Consider the following 20,837-nt stretch of genomic DNA (forward strand, 5'->3'; position numbering starts at 1 on the left):
TGCAAACAACTGTGCCAGCAGGCCAGGGCACATTATTCTCCTTTAAGCTTCGAAAGGACCAGGAGGGGGCCCGTGATGGCAGACGGGAGATATTAGGGACCTGGTCCAAGTATCTGGTGACCTGGGACTGGGGGGGCTCAGGACCCCTGACTCCACACTCAAGCTCTGACCTAAAACCACACGAGGCCACAGAAAATGCAACTGAAAAAAAAAAAAAAAAGAAGGGGATTGGTTTCTTCCATCACAAATGAAAGCAGGAGAGAAAAAGAACAGACTTGCTGGCTAATATATGCAGAGTCTCAGCGTGGAGTGAAATTTTGTGGTTGATTTATAATCCAGGCAATTGGAAGCTGTCATGGAAATTCTGACATGAAGGCAGTGACTGCAGGGCAGCATGAATTGTGTGGCTGGGACCTCGGGATCAGGGTAGCTTCCCAGTGAAGGGACAATTATAGGCACCCAGACTTGACACAAATAACAATTTTGCAGCTGGGGCAGTTCCCAGAGAAGCCAGAAGGTGGCGCCACTTGCCAGAAGAACTGGACCAGAGGCAGCCGCCTGGGACTCTCCCATTTCCGAGGGTGACCCCTGCCACTCTGATATGGCTGGGAGGCCACTTTTGGATTTCTGCCACAAAGTGGGATGCTTCTGACAAGCCAAGGGTCCATCCCTTATTGCCCCTGGGCAAATGCTCATTCCTTCTCCCTGGGGTACTGCAGAGCTGCCTGGGCAGATGGTAGCGGGAGGGCCATGTAATCCAAGGAGTTATCATTTCAACTACTGCAAACAACAACAGAAATTACTGCCACAGTTCCCAGAGTGCTGGTCGTGGGCGGACACCCTGCTACGTGCTCTAAGTGAATGATTGGATTTGATTCCCACTGAGATTCTATAGGGTAAATATCATTATCCTTCTTTCTCAGATGAGAACACCGCAGTGCAGAGAGGTTAAGGCATTTGTTTTGGGTCCCAAGGTCGGCCAACCGCAAAGCCAGAATCTGAATTCAGTTCTTTCAGATTCCTCTAGAGCTTGTACCATCACTGACGGTGATCTTCCCTCCCTCCCCCCACTTCCTTCTCCCCTTTGTGCTGGGTGTGAGGGTCAGGAGGGGCCAGACTACACCTCTGCACTGGGGGGTCCACACTGTAACCCAGGACGCCTGGGGCGGGGTGATGGCGGCGAGCTCGGGAAGGGAGGCTCGCTTGCACCCAGCACGGCTTTAGGTTGGGCAGGATGCTGGGGGCTACTCATGCTGGCAATCCCAGCTGTTTATTGGCTTAATTTGTTCTGGGATTTTGTAATCCTGGGGCCAGTTTCTGCCTTCACTGTCATTTGGCAAGACCTGGGATATATTCTGGTATGTGTGTGTGGGGGGGATTTGGGCAGGGGAGGGTGGTTAGTAAAACTGCTGCTTCATCAGCGTTGGGGCACAGGCTACCACCTGACCCTCGGAAATGAAGGAGGCGGCACATTACTGAAACAGAACGTTCCAGTGGCAGCCCGCCAACCAGCTGAGCCACAAAGGACTGGGGACCGTGGCTCACCAGACGACTGCTGCTCCTCTTTAGGAGATAATGAGGCACAGCGACGGGAAAGTCCAGGGCCAAAGGCTTGGGAGATCAGAGAGTTCCACCCTCTCATTTTACGGCCGAGGAGCCTGGAGGCGAAGAGAATTGCCGGGGGCACACAGACAGCCAGCAGCAAGCGTGGAGACAGCCGAGGAAGCAGCTGCACCAGGTCTTGTCCGGTTGTGAAAAGCACAGGGAAGTGACCACCTGCTTGCTGCTGCCGCCGCTGCAGGAGTGATGAAAGGGAGTCTGGCCTAGTCCCCGGGCACCTGCAGGGAGGGGGATGGCTGTCTGATCCAGTCCCGTCACCTAACAATCCGGGAGACCGGGGTTGAAAGAGGCGAGTAACTCTCCCGAGGTCATGCAGCCACTCAGAGACACCGTGTTCCTCAGCCCACAGTACTCTCTCAGGGTCTCTGTGCCGTGGCTTTCCTTTCTGACCCCCAAGCTCTGCGTGGTTGGACAGGTTTGGGATCTGAGTTCAAGTGCAAAATGAAGTAAGGGCGAAGTGGGTTAGGTGCAGAAATACCGGTATTTTTGGAACCTTTCAGAACGAGATTTCAGCAAGCAGAACAAAATGTGGGAAATCAGGACTGCCATGTGAAAAACAATAGCTGTTTTTGTGGGTGGAATTGGTTGCCACCCCAAAATATGCTGACATCCTAACCCCACAGTGAACATCTATGAACCTGCCCTTATTGGGGACCGTGCCTTGTAGATATAATCAGTGGGGATGGCTGATTGGGGGTGGCCCTAGTCCAGTGTGACGGGTATCCTTTGAAGAGGGAAATCTGGACACAAACACACAGGGAGAATAAAGGCAGAGTGGAGTAATGTAATGTGTCCACAAGCCAAGGAATGACGAGGATGGCCCGCCGCCATCAGAAGGTGGACGGGAGGGAGGCACAAACCGGGTGCCCCCTCAGAGCCCTCAGAAGCAATGCTGACACCTTGACCTTGGACTTCCAGCCTCCAGAAGGGGGAGAGAATAAGTTTCAGTTTTGTTAAGCCACCCAGTTTGGGTATTTTGTTGTGGTAGCCCTAGGAAAAAACTGGTGTTCTCTCTTATTGATTATTTTGCTAGGCACTTCCATTTGTTGATTTAATCAATATTAATCGTGCATCTGCTGAGCGCCAGGCATTGTGCAGGGTGCGAGAGAAAGAGCAGGGAGGGAGAGAGCCTAGGTTCCTGCCTTCCTGAAGCTCACCTTCAAGGTCACCTACACTGTCTCTCAGAGTCCTCACAGAAATCCTGGGGGATCAAAAGGGATCATTCTCGCTCAACTTAGAGGTAAGGAAACTCACTCTTAGGGGTCAGTAACCAGGCTGGGGCCTCGCTTCTGGCTGGGATGAAGCTGGGCCTGGACTTCATCCAGGATAAAGAGGATGAAGGATGCAGGTGGGCTCATGGGAGCCACCACCCCAGTCTCCCTCACAGCCTAGGGGTAGGCCTGTCGAGACAGACATCCAAGGGGAGAGGAAGGCAAGACAGGCAGGAGCCTGGGCCTGGAGATCTGTCCTGCTTGCATTTCCAAGGCACACAGTGGGCCCGGCCTCCACAAGCCACGCGCGGCCCAAGAAACTACACTCCGCCCCTGGCCTTGTGGTCCCCTGTAGATGTGCGTGAGGCCAGAGACCCCTCCCAGCCAGCTCTGCCCCCGAAGTCCTGCCTCCCACCGCTAAGCACGAGGGGCTGGACAGCTGGCAGGGAGGCCACAGTGCTTCGCCCGCACAGGAACACTCACAGAGTGTCAGTGGTAACCAGGCGGGGTCCCTCCGTGGTCCTGGTGGGAAGGGACCCATACGAGACCACACCGATCCCACTGAACAGAGCAGGAGGGATGGTCTGCACCCACAAGCATCGGCACTCCCCGTCCAGCCAGCGCAGGGGACGGGTGGCTGCTCCCGGCAGCTCTGTCCACCCCGTTCCCCCCCTCTCCTGGGTAAAGTCTGGGATGGCCAGTCATCCCACGGCCCCGGTCCCTGACGGCATCAAATGCAGAACGAAGCCTTGCTCCTAAACTTTCTCCCAAACTGCCCAGCACAAGCCCAAACCTCACAGCAGCCCCCCCCCCCAGCTCCCTCTTCCTGAGCCGTCCCAGGTTCCCCCTAGTGTGTTTCTCCCCCACTGCAGCCCGCGAGCAAGCCGGACTTCACGGGCCTATCAGTGTGCTCTCCGTGGCCCGCCTGGCTCCGACGGGCGCATGCCTCACCCGCAGACCCAGGACCCATGGCACTTGGGGCTGGGGACCCCTCCCACCTCCTACCAGGAACTCTCAGCTCTTCCAATAGCCGTGGAATGAGGTGAGGTGACCGTGGCAGGTGGTCAGGTTATCCTGCAGGGGACACAAGTCTCTGGCAAGGACTGTGGGTTTTAGGGGGAGGCCACCTCCCCCTAATGCGGTGCCCACCTCCTGTGGTGGAGGGGTGCACCTCAGGGGGGTCCCTAAATGCTGCTCAGATAAAGACATCCTGCCTCCAAGGCCTGCTGCTCAGCACATTTTCTGGGCATTAAAATCAATGAGAAAGAAAAATAGAACCCCCCCGAGGGGGCCGCAAAGCTATTAAACTTTCAAGTCCCAGCTCTGAGCGGCCAACCAGCGCGCCACCGCCCAGCCTCCCGTGTCGCGATGATTATTTCCAGTGTCCGAAAGCCCAGTGAGGATCAGTTGAGGCTTCTGACAGTTTCCTCCAGATTAAAAGAGGCAGAGAAGAGGGGACAAAGGAGGTGCAGTGCAGAGTTTCAAGTCCTCGCAGAGAACGGCCTTGGCTGACTGCACTCCTAACTTGTATCTGTGCACCCTCAAAGTATTTGCGAACCCATTTACCCTCTGGGGCCTGGGGCTCGTTACAGGACCAATACTGGTTGTACAATGAGCAGAGCAGGAGGCTTTTAATAATGTTCAGGGGCAGACACAACACTGAACTGGTCCTGGCTGGGACCCTGACTCAGCGAGGAACTCTGTCTCTGTGGGCCTCGGTTTCTTCGTCTATAAAATGGGTGTTATGGGCTGAACTGTGTCCCCCACCCCCTAATTCCCAACCCCCAGCGCCTCAGAGTGTGCCTGTGTTTGGAGATAGGGTCTTTGAAGAGGTCGTCCCGTTAAGACAATGCCACAAGGGCGTCCTCGCGAGGAGATGTGGACACATGTCCCAAAGGGAGAAGACGTGAGGACACAGGGAGAATGACTGTCTATACACCCAAAAGAGAGGCCACAGCAGAAACTACCCTGCTTCCATCCTGATCTCAGCCCTGGAGCCTGCAGGACTGTGAGAACACAGATTCCTGATGTCGGAGCCACTTCGTCTGTGACGCGTCCTGATCCTGGGGGCGCAACCCACGCCCTGGGCGTCGGGAACATTGCTGAGAGGATCGGATGACAGAGGGAGTAGAACTGCCTGTTAAAACTCAGCATCTGAGGCCTGCAGGTCGCAGTGAAAAGTGTGGACGCTTTAGTCTTATTGCCCGAGTATGTAATTTTGTTAGGGGACGTGGGAGGAGAACTACAGAACCCCCGGGGCACTCGTGCCCCTCCAGGGGGTGGCTGGGTCTGGGCAGAACCCCCAGGAATTCAGCAGCCTGCCCAGGGCTGCTCACTGACGTTAGTGCCAGGCAGGGTTAGCCTTGGGGTGCAGATGCCACCCTGGGGGCCCCGGGTGCTGCTAGGCACCTGCAGGGGTCTGGAAACACAGAAGGGGCAATTGCTCTGTAGGCGGTGCTCCTGAGAGACAGGCCTTGAACTCCAGAGGTGCCCTGGGAGCTTCCCTTTCTCGTCTCATTAGGCCTCCCCAGGACCCAGGACCCACGAGAAAGCAGTTTCCACCTTCATTACGCAGCTAAACACACCGAGTCCCTTAAGTTAACAACTTTCCTTTTGAGAGTCGGCTGGGAGCAGCCCCGAGGAATAACGGGTTCTTACCGGGAGGGGTGGGAATGGAGACGTTGAAGACGCAGCACAAGTAAAGGCCGGGTGAGGCCTGGCAGCCCGGGCAGCGGGGCGGTTAGAATCAGGCACGTGGCCTCCCGGGTAACTTCGCCTCGAGTCTGCGGGAGGTGGGGGAGGGCGTTTTCTGACTCTTTTCTTTCTTTCTCCGTACTGTAGTATTTCCCCAAGGGCTTATTTCAGTGATTACTCACCGGTCCTTGAAATAAATAACTACAAATTACCAGTTATTTTTCAACAGCAGGTCAGTTTGGGGACGGAGTTTTCCACTCGTTGCGCACGGCTTTTCATTACCCGCTGGTAACAGCTGAAATCGCTTCTCGTTTCTGCTGAATAATGCATCTGTGACAGTCAGCCTCGTCTGCGGCCAGATAAACGAGTCTTTCTGTGCTTTTCCCCAGCCAGACGGACGGTAAACTAGGTTTCATTTTCCTAAATTGCACCCTGCGCTTCGGAGGATCAGCACGAACCCTCCGGGGTGCGGGGCCCCGGCGGACGTTCTGCTTGGTTCAGCTAATTCTTTCCCTAATTCTCCGTAGAGAGCCGCCGAGTTTGTCCCGACACTCGCACCAGCTGCCGGGATTGAGTTTTAATTTAGTTCTTCCGGAGAGTGTAGCCCATTAGAAGGTGTTTCCTATTGCTCTTTTATATGAATATTCACAAAACAATTTTTTTTTTAAGACAAGGCCGCTGAGTGAATGTTCCCTCTTCTCTGCAGACGGGTTCTGTGCTGCTGTGAGTTTGCGGGCTTCACCCCCGACCCCGACCCCGACCCCGGACCTGGCTGGACCGCCTACGCCGGCCTCCCCTCCCCCCACGTAACAAGTTGCTGGCAGGGGTTTTATTTGTTGGAAGGTGAAACATCCTAACAGTGCCCCCCCCCCCGCAAAAAAAAAAAAAAAAAAAAAAAAGCGCAAAGCCCGGAGTGAGCCTGCTGCCTCCCGCCCAGTGCCCCAGCCCTCGCACCAGGAGCAAGGCCGCGGCCCTGGCCGTGCGTACAGACGGCCGGCCCTCCCGCCTTCGTTAGAACAACGCAGGGGGAGCTCTGGCCGCGTGGCTCACTTGGGTGGAACCTTGTCCCAACAGCCAAGCTTGTGGGTCTGATCCCCAGTGAGGGCACACCCGAGAAGCAACCAGTGAATGCAAAAGTAAGTGCAACAACCCAAGTAGTAGCAGAGCGAAGATGGGGTTTCACAGCCTGCGGTTCACTCTGAAATACACACTGGTGCTTCCCTGTTCTGTCCTTGCAGCAGCCCAGGGTCCTGCCGCGGGCTCCAGCTCTCTCAGCCCTGCAGGCAGTTCCCAGAACTTCACTTCTGAGATGCTAATGCACCTCTCTGCCCCTCACTTCAGGGTTGGGATTGGAAACCTGAGCGTCTGGTCTGGTCCTATGCGCAGCCTCGAGGCTCACCCGTTTGATGGCCACCAGTGGGGTGCTGGGACATACTCTCAGAGCAGAGAGGTGGTGGGGACAGGCAGTGACCTGGGGCCTCTGGGCACACAGTGGGGAGAACTACAAAACTCTTGGCATAAACGATGCCATCCAGTCCCCCAACAGCAGGGACCTGACTGAGCTCTGGCCCAGCTCTGTCAGCTGCAGACCAGGGCCCTAGATGGCCTGGCCCCCTCTAACGCCACAGGAGGAAGCCCAAGCTGCATGAAGACTTTATTGTTTACTCCAGTCAGAACCTGCCACAGGCCCCTGACGTCCCTGTTCTGGGGCGGTTACTCTAGGAAACTTGGAATCATACATCCTTCCTCTGCCTCTTTCAGATACGTCTCCTGTGCCCCAGAGCGTGTCCTCAGGGACCTGGGAGCCGGGCTGTGAGACGCAGGCATCTGCGCTGAAGCCCCCCGTCCCCCAGTTCCCAGGGAGGCGGTGACGCTGGCTGCGGTGGGCATCCAGCTCCCTGAGCTCTCATCAGAAAGACGGGAAGAGGGTTTCTCCTCCGGATCAGCTCCGTGAACAAACACTGATGGCCTAATCGCATAAACCGCCCCCTCTTAGCCTCCTTCAACATTTTTTTAGCCCACCCCTCTGTTTCCAAAGCCTTTGGTTCCGTGCAGTGGAGCTCAGTTCTGAACTCAGTCTCTCCCTGTTACCACAGTGGCCTGAACAAAGTCCCTCTTGCCAATGTTAACAAGTGGCCAGTGTGAGATTTCTCTTAGCTGGATGTCTCTGCCCGACACGCAGACTGCCTCGCAGACGCCCTGTCTCGACTCCTGGCCTTCGTCTGTGCTGGGCCCTGGGCAGGAGGGCCATCTCCTGGCTCTTGGTGTCTCACCTGTCACCTCGGCTTCCTTGTCCTTGCTCAGGACCAGGCAAGGCCTCACCTCTTTCCTGACCCCCTGCCGCATGCGTGGGTTGAGCAACTCATGAATGCTTGTAGGAAAACACTGTTACTTTACCACTCATTTCATGTCTGTATCTCCAGGGTTATTCCGCAGACTTTAATTGGGTGTTGATTAGACACCCAGAAATTTACAAACATAATTTCATTATGTGTAAATAATGGACCAACCCTATGAGGTAGAAATTCTATCTGCATTTTTGTTATCAAAAGTTCAAACTTACACAAAAGGAGAGACTGGGGTAGTAGATTCCCATATACCCATCAGCCAGCTTCCATGACTGCAAACCAAGGCCTGTTGTATTTCACCTAAACCCCTCAATTTCCCACTGTGCCTCAGAATAGTTTGAACAAATCCTACATACAGTATTCGTTCTCTTTCAGATATTTCAGTGTGTATTGCAAAGTTGTAAAGATATTTTACAAAATCACATAAGTTTACTACCATTTTCACACCTAAAAGTTAGTAACAATTCCCCAATATCATTAAGTGCACAGTTCATCTTTCCTCATGTTTAGTCTGTTTTTTTAAAGTTAGTTTGACTAATGGTTCAAATAAAGTCCATGTCAAAGGGTCGGTGTGTCCACTTAGTCTCTTTCCATTTATACTTTTCTCCACTCCATGTCTCCGCACACGACCCCACCCTGTAATTGTTACTTGTTGAAAAGATGGGGCCTTTTCAGTCCTATAGTTTCCCACAGTCTGGGTTTTGCTGATTTCATCCCTGTGGTATGGAAATAGGAGGTGGGGCCTGTCTGAACTGAGGTTCCAAGTCCCTGACACACAGACACAGTCCCATCGACTTCACTTACAAAACACACATTCAAACATGCAGTTATTAAGAATTTCAAGATGGCAACTGCAGAGCCTTAAACTCCAAGTTCAGCCCCCCGAGCACTGGGCTGTAAAGGACTGTAGCGGTCACACGCCTGTGAAGCTGACCCTGAGCCCAATTCTCCCAGGGCTCTCACAGGTACACAGTGGGTGACGAGGGAGAGGTCCCCCCACCCCGAGGACTGGTTTCTTGGCCCCTGACGCACAGGGGGACCGGCTGGCTGTGCGTCCCAGGAAGGCAGTGGGCCTCACTCCCAGGGGGAGGGGCGTCGTTTCTGAGTAGCCAGAAGTGCAGCCTTCCATCTGGGGGTGGACTGGGCTGAGGAGGGAGCTAGGTCCCTGTGGCTGCTGGGAGGAGGACGCTGTTAAGGGTGGAGGCCCCGAGGGTGGGGCGTGGCCTCCGGCAGCAAGTCCTTGGTCGGAGGTCCAGCCCAGGGGACTGGCGCTTTGACTCTGGACGGCCTGTTTGCATGCCCACAGCAGCTCACAGTTCCTGAAGCCCCTTTCTGCACTTCATTTCCTGCTCACAATGACCCTGGGATGTGATCGTGCATCCTGAAGATGGGGAAAGGGGGACATGGGGCAGGGGAGCGCCTGGTCCGAGTTGGCGGGAGAACCAGGACTGGAAGGAAGATCAGCTTCTGGCTGAGCATCCACTGTGTACATGGCTCTAGGTGCCTGTAACACTGGGAAGGACACGGTCTTCCTGAGCTTTTAGTCACTGATTTTACAGGCGCCTTGCACTCAGCTACCTCCCTACCCATTCTGCAACATAGATACAGTGATCCTGATCCCCAAATCACAGCCGAGGGAACAGGTCCAGAGAAGTTAAGTACCTGACCTAAAGTCACCCAGCTATGGGTGGCAGAGTCAACCCCCAAACATCAGTTCACCTGACTCCCAGTTTGTGTCTTTTCAGTCCCCTCCCTATGTGGGACAATCTGTCCTTGCCTGAGTGGGCTTAGTGGGTGAAGGGTGGACATGTACATGACCACGGGACAACAGGGTAGCTGCATGGTGGATGTGGGTGCAGGTGGCCATGAAGTCACAGAAGGAGCAGGAAAGTATCACAGAGCAACAGCAGGGGGCGCTGGTGTGGCCCAGACACAGGCCTGGCTTCAGAAGAGCCGGGTGGACTGAGCCCAGGGCTCAGTGGTGTCCAGTCGCTGACGGCCAGCCCAGAAGGGTTTGGGGCAGCAACACAGTGTAGTCATATCCCACGTGTCCAAGAGGTCATTGTGGTGACTGGGTGGGGACATGGGCAGGGAGGGCAGGGGCCAGCAAAGCCGTCTCCCAGACACATGCTGGGGCCCAGAGAGGGGCGGGCAGCGTCGGTCAGTTTTGCAATAGCAACAAAAGAAAATCATGTGTTATTTCTCAAATGTGTAGTATTTTCTTTTGTTGTCACGGAACAGATATTAATATGGCTGGAAGGCTACTCTGTGTGACACAGAAATAACTCCATTTTACAGCTTTAACTGTACCTTCAAGTCCTTGTTTAAACAAAAAAGAAGAGAGAGAGAGAACTCTGGCTTCATCCCTGGGATGTCAGTTACAGCCACTTAAAATGAAATGGCCTTCATGTGGGACTCTGATGACCTGTGTCGGGGTGAACGAGTTGGTACCTGGCCTTCTCCCCTGCGGTGCCGGGGCCACACCGCCCTCCCTGGATGGTGTCTAGCCTGCAGTCCACCTGAAGGCAGGAACCATCTAACTTACTGACCCACAGATTTGCTGGACTATCCGTGGCATTATTATACCCATTTTACAGGTGAGAAACTGAGGCCCAGAGAGGCTGAGCCAGTTGCCCAAGGCTCCTGTGGCCTGTTAGAGCCAGACTGAGGCAGCAGCTGCTGAGTTCCGTGGCCGCGCTGTTCGACCCGAGAGCTGGGTTGCCTGACTTCTTGTGAAAAGTCTGTGTGCACCAGACTATGCAAGAAATCGTCCTGCGGGTGCTGAAATCTGGCCTGTGCAGGGATGTGCGGGTGGTTTACAGGGCACGCATTTGGAATCGGGGCGGCCGCAGTCAGTCGTGGAGGGGCGGCTGCCTTCGACTTGGCGGCCTTAAGGCCCAGGCTGTTCTCAGCCGGCCCTCCCTCCACCCAGCTGGACGCCAGAAGAACCGCAGCTCCAGGGCAAAGCAGGAAGGACAGCGTGGCATGTCCTGTGCTGCCAGCTGGACACTGACTGACAGTGAAGCGGCAGCATGCTGGGATGAAAGGGATGGCGGGGGGTGGGGGTGGGGAGGGGAGCCCTGAGTGTGTCTGTTCAGCATCACCAAGACGCACACAGGAAGGTTTGCGACCTTGCCTTGGGGGGCTGTGTGCGGGGCCCCAGGGGTCAGGGGGTCTGAGGTGGCAGGTCCTGGCTGGGGGAGAGTCTGCTTTAGACGCAAGGGACCCCAAGGCCGGTATGTCTGGTGGGGGGAGGAGAGAAGGCAGCCACCCACACAGAGACAGATGAGCTGTGCCGTGCTGGCTGGAGCCCCAGTGCCAGAGCCCCCGGTGGCCGGCCCGACGTGATGGATGGGCTGGGAGCTCTGCAGAAACCTCCCTGAGAGGGGTCCTGACCAAGTGAGGGAGGAGAGGAAACCTCTGCATCCTGCCCTGGCCAATAAGACAGCCGCTAGCCACATGTGGCCATTTAAAGTAACAAAAATCAAATGAGATCCACAATTTCAATGGCTCATTCTCACCGGCCACATTTCAAGTGCTCAGTAGCCACTTGTGGCTGGTGGCGGCCAGGATGGGCAGTGTGGGCACAGGACGCTTCCAACATTGTGAAAAGTTCTGTTGGGAGGTAAATTGTCTCATTACTGTTTATATTGATCACATGTGGGAGTCACGCCTAAACTATGCTGAGTTGAATAAGATACAATATTAACATCACCTGTTTCTTTTTACTTCTTTTTCTTACTGTGGGCAATAGAAACTTGGACATTATCTCTGTGGCTTGTGTTTCTGTTGGACAGTGTGAGGACGGATGGATACAGGACCATTGTCACTTGTCCCTTGTTTTTAGCGTTACATCCATTCAGTGTCACTCCATTTGAGGGTGGCTGTGAATGCCCTTTCCTGACATGAAGGTCACAGAGGCAGGCCGCACAGCACACTCTAGACACTAGAGGAGACTGCGGTCGAGAGACTCATGTGGTGTCCCCTGGGACACCTCGGTCAACGGCAGTCATCACTGCTGTTATTACTGTCATTCCTGTGTGTGGCACGGGTATGGTCAGTTTCTCTGGCCTCAGAGCACTGACCCCCTGCCCCCACCTCAGCCTGTGTGCTCTTGGCTAATGGCCTCCCAGAGACGAGCAGCAGGCAGCGGCCAGCGTCCCCCCTCCCCCTCTGCAGAGCCCTTGGGACGGGCACTCACCTGCTGGCAGCTGCTGGCCCAGGAGGCCCTGAGGGCGCCCCACTTCTCACAGCTCCCGGCCTTGCTCTCCAGGTGCATCCGCAGCTGTGCCTCCAGGTCCTGGATGGCTTGCTCCAGGGCATGCACCTTGGCCATGTACTCCACCAGGCAGTCCCCCAGGTCCTCGACGGCTCCGAGGTCCCTCTCCAGGCTCGGAGCGGGTGCCACGGCCAGGCCTGAGCTCTGCAGCCCCTGCAGAAAGACGCTGCTGATGCCCATGGCTCGGCGGGTCACCCGGGCTACCAGGCCGCCCGCGTATCCACTGGGCGCCATTCCTACATAGACCCTGGGGGCTCGGACGAGGCCACCTATGGCACTGGTCCTGGAGGCCTGGGGGCTATGCAGGGAGGACAATGACCGAGTTCCCCTGAAGGATGCCCTGTGTCTCTGGAGGGACATGCCGGTGCTGGTGGGCACATCCACCACCACCGGCCGTGAGCTCATCGCTGCTTCTGCCTGTGCTGAGCCTGGTGCTTTTACAGAGTCCAGTGGCTCTTGGTTTCCAGCCCCAGCGTCCCCGTGGCCCGGTCATGGGCCTCTCTGGAAGCTCCCCGGTACCAGCTTTGTCTGCTGTTTTCCATGAGCTTCCATCATTCACTGAGCCGAGAGAGAACCGGGCCGTCCAGGGCAGCATGCAGAGAGGCGCTCGCACATTCTCTGCAGGGTCATGTGCCTGAACTCCCAGAGCTTTCTACTGGTGGTGGGGGAGGGTGGGGGGGTTGTGCACTTCAGTACCTGAGAAAGGGCGTGGCCGACGTTAGGCAGTCCCACTTCACAGCCCCACTTCCTCAACGCCGCCAAATCCGAGGCAGCCTTTCCTCCATGATTCACTGCAGCAGTCCTGATTCCAAGGGTAAACTGAGGCTCAGATCCCAAGTGCAGAGAGTGGCTGAGCCAGGGCCACTTTCAGGGTTCCCTACATCCTCACAGGCGCCATGTGTGTGAAGGTGTGGATGTGCCCACAGGTTCCAACAGGCAACAGGATGGAAACAGATGGAAACCAACCATGGCAGGAGGCAGCCCCAGGGTCTCAAGAGGCAAACCAAGCCTGCTCTTCCTTCATGCCCCCTCAGTCCTGGCAACAGCCTCAGGGCCCTCCCCAGCACCTCTTCCCCTAAGAAAACTGCCATTAGCTGTGTGATCTTGGCCACAGTGCTTCACCTCTCTGGGCCTTACTTTGCAGGCACTGGCCTGGGCTCTGACTCTCTAGGGGCCTTGGGCAAATCCAGGTCCCACGCATGCTGGGCACTTACTACACTCTAGCTGTTCCCTATATACCTGTTTGCCCACCTGCCAGAGAATGAATGAATGGAACAGAGAGAGGCGGTTTCCCGTAAGCTCCGTAAAGGCGCCCCAAGTGGGGACTTGATGCCACTCCCTGGGTTCTGATCCCTGTCCCCAGGATCCACTGAAGCTCGCCGGCACGGCTCCGGGCTCGGAAAGGACCTCCAGCCCCCAGGGGACAGAATGGACCTACGAGTCACTGCCATCCAGTTTTCCCCTGGAGAAACCAAGTAACCAAACCTGGAGGCCAGGTATTTATTCCAGATCCTGCGACGCAGGGACACCCCTCTGGGAGTAGGGACAGGGTGTCACCTTCGAGGGTGTGCTGAGCCCTCCCCAGTGCCTGGCACGGTTTCCGCACCGTGTTGCACTGAGTTCTCGGTGCAACCTCGGGGGGGGGGGGAGGCTGACAGGCCCTGCCACTTGTCTGCTCATGGTACAGCTCTAGAAATATCATTGTGTGTCCTACGACTGGTTATTGTCCCCTTATGTGATGAGGACCCGGCCAGCTGCAGTGACTTTCCCTGGGTCCCATGTTCCGAAAGCAGCCGAGCTGGGATGAGACGGCATCTCTGACCCCTCACCCAGTGACTTATCCCGTCTCCCACCGTCAAGAGCAGGCCTCCACCCCAGGGCACACGGGCAGAGTTTAAAACCCAGCCGCCTCCTGGAATGCTCTGTGCTCTTCCTTGCCGATCAGGACACCATGACTCCTTTTCCCTTCTACTTTGTCTTTTTTCGATGACACGTACTGTATAAATATCCATGTTGGTTATATGACTGACAGATTAAGAAAGCAACTCGATCGAGTAAAGGCTGGTGGTGTTCCTCTTTTACTCAGACGGGGCCCCGGAGCCCCGGGGCCTGTGTTACCACAACACACTAAGACAGGAGACGCTGTCTGGGTCCCCATGAGTTGTGTTCTAGCAAATTCCAGGATGTGCCTACCATTCAAGGCTAAGTGAAGGCTTCAAGCTACTGAGCTGTCTGCAAAGGCTGCGTGGATACTGCCATCCTCTGTAGAATGATAACTCTCACAGCCGGGTTAACCTCAGGTTTCTCCGGCCCTCTGCTATGCACAGTGAAGCCCTGCGTTCTGGGACAGGGGGGGCTGGACCCCAGTGAGTCCAGAGACCTGAAGAGGGATGATTCCCTTTTGGAGTAATCACTAACGTGTTTTAAAGGATTTGTTTTATCAAATAGTAAATTGCTAATCCTCTTAGCTCATCAGTTCCCAGGAGATGTCCTGAACCATCAAAGTAGATTAAAAAAAAAATACAGGAGGCTCTTAGGTGGTGTCTGCACTAGAGGAAGACTTGAGAGTTATTTTCACAATGAAAAGAAAGCAAAATGGATTAGCAAACTTCATCTTCTGGCTAATAAAATAAGTTTATTTATATAGACATGGTAGCTGAATTCTGTCGATAAGGAAAAATAAGTCATACATCCACGTAGGTATATATAACATATGTACCTTTGTTACATATATTATATATAAATCTTAGTTTACAAACAGATTTCTCCCCGTACACACACACACACACGTCGACATGGTAAATGCCACGGCTAACGGGAGGGTTACGATGAAGAGGAAAACCAGACACTGGAAAGTGAATCTCAGAGCAACACGGGACCTGCTTCTCTGTGGTCGGCAGAGTTTAGAGAGAGACAACCAGCGAACTCCTGTTACGAACGTTTGTACAACACTGAGAACACACGTTTTGGAAGGCCATCTTTTTTTTTTAAAGGGAAATGTGGGAAGAAAGAAGTTATGGTAAAAAGACCACAGCAACAACATAAACATATGAATCAACATTCAAGTTCAATTCCCAGTTTGACTATAAGAACATCTATATTCAAAATATATACTATCAAACTATTTTTATTTCAGAGAAAGGAAGTGTTAAAGCAGTATCTCTGTCCCGGCCACTACCTACGGGGGAGCAAACAGAGAAGCGGCCATCTCTGGGGGCCCCTCTTGTCTCCGAGGGTCTGACCCCCTGCTAGCCCAGCGGGTTGCAGCCTGGGTGGCGGGCGCCGTGAAGGGGCACCGGGAATGAGAGCTGGGTGGCGAGTCCATTTGCTGACCCCCACGCGGGTCTGCAGTGCTGGAGAGGACGTCCCGAGTCTTCTCCTGAGTGGCTGCTTGGGCAATCCCATTTCTATGGGGTCGAGAGAGGACGACTTAGAAAACGGCAGCTCCACACTCGGAGGCTTCTTACACGACACGTTCCTCAGGGACACAGTCCGATGGCTTTTCGAGGAAGCGAAGCTGGACTCCCGTAAGCACGTGGTCCTTGAGGAGGGCGAGCATCCTCAAGCCTGCAGTGGGGCCGCGTGGGACCCTCTCCGGAGGAAGGCACGGGTGTTGGGTGCAGACTCGGGTGATGCAGAGCACGCGCGTGGGCTTGCAGCGGGGCCTTTCCTCACCGGGGGAAGGCAGTCCCGTGGTCAGCACAGCCAAGGTCCCTGCTGCGTGACGTCAGGGGACGTGGCCTCAGGACGCGGATGACCTTCACGGATTCCAGAGGGCTGCTGGTCCTGCCCGGCTGCCCGGACGGAATCACCCTGGACAGTCATGGTGCCGGTGTGAGGCCCTAGGGGGCTCCTCGCTGGGGGTTGACCTGTCCCCTTTCCTGCGTTAGTGTGGAGATCTGCCGTCCTCCTGCCCCCGGTGGCCTTTCACCGGTGTGCGTGGGGAGTGGGGGCAGGGGTCACACAAAATCAAGAGGAACCTGAGCTTCAAGAATCACTCAAGGGCCATGCATGTGACACCCCCTCACCTGCCGGGGGCTGCCGGGACCCCCAAGTGCTCAAGGACAGTTATTAAGAGAACAACCAATGCAAACTGCTTTGCTTAGAAACACCTTTATTTTATAAAGCCACGGACCGTTCTGTAAAGTGTTTTTTTTTTTTAAACCACACTTATAAAAAAGATGTTGACAATTCTTAGGGGGAAAAAAAAGCTGATGTGTTTCTCATTAAGTCAGGGTTACACAAAGATTATATTCATAATATATATTTGTATGTTTATGATTCAGAGACAAAAGGTAGGGGGCGGCAAAGCGAGGGCTGCTGCAGTCAGATCTCGGACACCTGGTCGCTCCCCACAAACAGGGTCTCCTGGCAGAAGGGGTTCACGAGGACCATGCCCGTGTCCCTGTAGTCGCCGTTGGCCGGGGAGCGGGGCTCCGAGAGCTGGTCCTGGGGAGACAGAGGGAGGAGGTGGCGTGAGCTGCCTGGGTTCCCGAGGGGGCCGTTTTCTTAATAATTAAAAAAATTCCTCCGAGGATATAGTTATTGATTTTAGAGAGAAGAAGGGAGGAAGAGAGAGAGGGAAACATCGATGTGGGAGAGAAATATAAATCAGTTGCCTCCCCGTACCTGTCCCTACTGGGGATCGAACCTGAAACCTTCTGGTGCACAGGAAGACGCTCCAACCAACCGCGCCACACAGCCAGGGCACGAGGTGGCCGTCCTTAAAGAGACGAACCTGCTGGGTAATTGTTTACACTTGTGATTGCGACGCAAACGGTTCTCATCCTTTTCACTGCCAATGCTGAGGTGCAGAGCCCTCTCTGCTCTTTCAGATTTTTATAGCAGCTTCCAAAACAGTCCCTGCTGCCTGAATCACCCCACTTGGGGTGTGCGGCGATGGTAGTGGTCTCCCCGTCAAAGTCGAGGGCCTGCCATGCCGGACCCGCAGACTGGGTGGCGCACAGCCGTGACAGGCCAGCCCGGTCCACTCGGGCCCCAGAACCTCCTTCCCGCCCCGCTCACGGACCCTCTGGGAGACCCTGCTGCTTCTCCTCCCTGGCATACCCAACGCCCACGGCGCCCACGGGTCGGCCTCCCAGGGCTGATTCCTCCCCCACCAACCCTCCCAGAGCCTGGTCGGAATCCCTGCCCCATTTCTGCCAGCACCCGATGGGATGGAGGTGAACGGCTCTGCATCTCTGAGACGGTGCAGCAGGTGGGGAGTGACCCACTCAGTCTGTGGGCACAGCCCCAGGGCGGACAAGCCCAGAAATGGGCAATCCAGGGCCCGGGGCGTCTGAACGGCTGTTCTCAGACTCAGGCCCGGGTGTGACTGGTTGAGGACAGACTTGCTTAGATGCAGTCTCTTTAAGAAGCCACAGTGAGTTCTCCGAAGTTTGTTTTTAAGTGAGACATACAATTTTTGAGCAGTATTTACTGCTTTACGGAGAAGAAAGAGATAAAGGAAGAAAGGCTGTCTGTTGGTAAAATGTCTTCTCTGAAGACAAGGATTTCCCTCAACATTAGGGATCAGCTGAGCGCCCATCCGAGGGGCGGACACAGGGTGGCACGTCAGGGAGGGGATAGGAATGCTTCTCCACAGGGCTTTTGGCGCGAGCTGTGGGGGGGACTTGGGACACTGGGATCTGCCTTGTCATTTTAATTTCTCACGCAGCAGGTGTTCACCTGGCGAACCACGTGGGGACTGCTCGGTGTGAGAAAAAGAGAAAGTTATTCAGGAGACAGTTTAGGTAAGAAAGAGACAGGGAAGGAAGAGGGAAAGGAAGTGTGGAAACGTTTCCGGGAGCCTTTTGGGCATCATGACTTTGCCCGCACGGCCCAGACTTGCGTGTGCTGCTCCCACCCACCGGGAAGGGGAGCTGGCGCCCGAGAACCTGCTCAGACTCAGCGCCTGGCCGCCTCCAAGGCTGCCAGCCGAACGGCAGGCAGTGAGTGCACGTACCGGGGCTGCAGATAGCAGTGGACTGTGCCCCGTGGCTGTGTGGTCACTCTGGGGGTGATCTGTGGTGCTTACGTGTGCCGGGAGAGTTGGAGAAACTGGCATCCCTCTAAATAAAGCAGATTCGGGGAACAGCCCTGCTGGGAGGGAAGCAGATCGAATCCACTCTGAGGCCGAGCTGGGCTTCGAGCTCTGACTCTGACCCTGAGCTGGTGGCCGGTCTCTACCAGAGCCTCAGGCTTTGTCCCCGAGTGGGAGCCCATCTGGCCCTTTCTGCAGGGCACTCACAAGTGCTGTTCTCTGGCTTTGGTTTTCATTGATCGATTTTGCAAAGAGAATATGAGAAATTTAGAGTTCAGGGGTCCGCAGCCCACACCCAGAGCGGGGCCAGCCCCTCTGCCCAGTTCCCCATCTTCACTTACTACAGCGGTTCTCAGGCCTTTGCTACACCAAGTGTGCACTGGCCATGCGCACGTCAGTGCCTTCAGGAAGCCTATCCCTCTGTCTGTCCTTCAGGTGAAATTTTTTACTGAGTATCCACTTTGGGCTGGGGGAAGGGGGGGTAAAGCATGAGCAAGACCTGTGGTTTGTTCACGTGACAAACATTTACTGAGCACCTACCCAGCAGTGCTGGGCCCTGCTCTGGGGGCTGGTGATAGAGCCTAGGGCGCAACGGACCAGGCCCCTGCCTCAGGCAGCTTATATTCTAGCAGGGGAGACAGACTACAAACCAGCAGACAGACAGAATGATGCCATGGCAGACGGTAAGGAGTGCCCTGAAGGAAAATCAGGCAGGGAAGGGAGTGGAGAACCACGGTCGTGGAGCCTGGGCTTCTAATCTGTGTAGAGCAGTCAGGGAAGGCCTCCCTGAGGAGGTGACATTGGAACGGGAGACCTGCAGGAAGCGAGGGAGGAGGCAGCCTGTAGTAGAGCATTTCAGGTCAGAGCAGTTCAGATCTGTGCAAGAGCAAAGCTCCAGGGTGGGGTAAGTTCAGCACTTCGGAGAAGAGCAGAAAGGTTGCAAAGGCTCGAGTGTGGGAAGTCTGGCAGGAGGGACTCGGGGAGGCAGGCAGAGGCCCGCCCGTGGAGGTGCCATTCGGGGGCTGGGAGCCACGGCTGACAGAGGGCCTGCTTTGCAGGGGTCACCCAGCTACTGTGCGGGGCACAGACTGCTAGAGGTGAGACGGCCGTGGGGCCTCCATGCTCAGAAGCTGCTGCCACAGTCCAGGATTGGGAGGACGATGGCAGCCCGGGCGGGGGTGGAGGGGCGACCAAGGGCATGGGGAGGAGGAACAGCTTGTGCTGATGGACTGGACGTGGGTGTGGGAGGCCAGGCGCTGGCATTGAGCTTCCGGGCATTTAGGTGGGACGGGGAAACCAAGAGTTCAGTCTTGGGTGTCATGACTTTGAGGTGCCCATTTGACAGGCAGGAGCTGGGTTTGTGAGTCTGGAGTTAGGGTGGGGGTGGGGAGGCATGTTGAGGCCAGAGATAGGAACCGGTGGCCCAGAGGGCAGAGACAGCATTTAAGTCTTGAAACAAAGTAGAAAGAGAAGCAGTGGGAGGGGACTCGAGGCTGTGAGAGGACAAGGGGCAGCTGCTGGGAGGTGGTGAAGAGCCAGGACGGGGTGGGGCCCAGAGGCCAGCGAGGAGTCATTTTAAGGAGGAAGCCACTGTGCTGATGCTGCTAGCAGTTCAGCTAGGAGGATGCTCAGAACTGACCCTGGGCTTAGCAGTGCGGAGGTGACCCGCTGTCCCAGTGTGGGAGAGAGATACGGTCACAACCCTGCTACCTGCTGTGATGGAAAAGTGTACAGAGCTGGGGCAACACGACCGGGGAGCCAAGCCCAGCCTGGCAAGTCAGGGCGGGCCTCCCGGAGGAGGCGATGCTCAGAAGACGAGCCAGGAGAGGGAAGCGCCCGCGCGCAGCCCCGGGGTGGACGTAACTTGGTGCGATAAAGGCTGCGGAGAGGCCCAGGGCATCTTAGCAATGAGAAGGGCGGGGCCGGCCCCGGGCTGGGAAGTCGGGCGGGCGGGTGCGCCTGGCAGGCCCTGAGGACACCTCCCCTTTCGGAGCAACGGGAAGCCACGGACGGGTTCTGAGCGTGGGACTGGTGGTGATCGCATACATGTTTAGAAAAGCTCGGCCTGGCTGCTGTGGGGAGAAAGCTGTGGGGAGGAAGGCAGTGTTTCCCAGGACAACGCCTCTTCTCAGCTCTCACTGACATTCCTCAGACGCCTGCTCCCGGGCCACCCCCGTCGCCGCAGCCCAGTGGCTCCACTCGTTTCTAGTCAGTCTCGCTGTCCTCCCGTCCACTCGCCCATCCGTTAAACCACCCTTCCTATCCACTCGCTGGTCATGAATAGAGAGCCTTCACCAGGCCATCAGCACGATCTTCCTAAAACTCGGTCATGCGAAGCCCGAAGCTTCCAGTGAGCCTCGGCTGCCAAGACTCAGCCCATTCAGCGGCACTGGAGGCTGTGCCCGTCCACCTGCCACTCCCGCCTCCCCGGGCCCCGCCCACCTTCCCTGCAAGAGGGCAGAGCACGGACTCTGAGGCCAAAGGGACCTGCGTGCGCAGCCCAGCTCTCTCGCCGGCCAGATGGGTGTTCCGGGCAAACGCTTCCTTCGGCCGCACCTTACACACATGCCCGCCTTTGCCCAGGCTGCTGCCTCTGTTGGGACACCTGTGAGATCCACTTATCCTTCCTGGCACCTCCGCTG

The 20,837-nt window shown here is 55.8% G+C and overlaps 2 protein-coding genes across 6 annotated transcripts in view; both read right to left on the reverse strand.

Annotated features, from left to right (window-relative positions):
• The window catches only part of BFSP2 (beaded filament structural protein 2), a 65,411-nt gene extending 52,740 nt beyond the window's left edge, over positions 1 to 12,671 (reverse strand). The window contains exon 1 of one of the 3 annotated variants that reach the window (XM_053669449.1): positions 12,075 to 12,671. In XM_053669449.1, the coding sequence (XP_053525424.1) occupies positions 12,075 to 12,557 (483 nt within the window). In that variant the 5' untranslated portion in view covers positions 12,558 to 12,671. The remainder of the gene's footprint in view (positions 1 to 12,074) is intronic. The other 2 variants (XM_053669448.1, XM_037144061.2) reach the window with 2 other exon arrangements.
• A 2,144-nt stretch (positions 12,672 to 14,815) lies between these two features.
• Positions 14,816 to 20,837, reverse strand: part of TMEM108 (transmembrane protein 108) — a 296,705-nt gene continuing 290,683 nt past the window's right edge. For all 3 annotated transcript variants that reach the window (XM_037143879.2, XM_053668973.1, XM_053668972.1), the window contains exon 6: positions 14,816 to 16,601. In XM_037143879.2, coding sequence (XP_036999774.2) covers positions 16,479 to 16,601 — 123 coding nt within the window. In that variant the 3' untranslated portion in view covers positions 14,816 to 16,478. The remainder of the gene's footprint in view (positions 16,602 to 20,837) is intronic.

The sequence above is a fragment of the Artibeus jamaicensis genome, unplaced genomic scaffold, assembly GCF_021234435.1.
Source record: "Artibeus jamaicensis isolate MK-2021 breed Jamaican fruit bat unplaced genomic scaffold, CSHL_Jam_final contig_519, whole genome shotgun sequence".
NCBI lineage: Eukaryota > Metazoa > Chordata > Mammalia > Chiroptera > Phyllostomidae > Artibeus > Artibeus jamaicensis.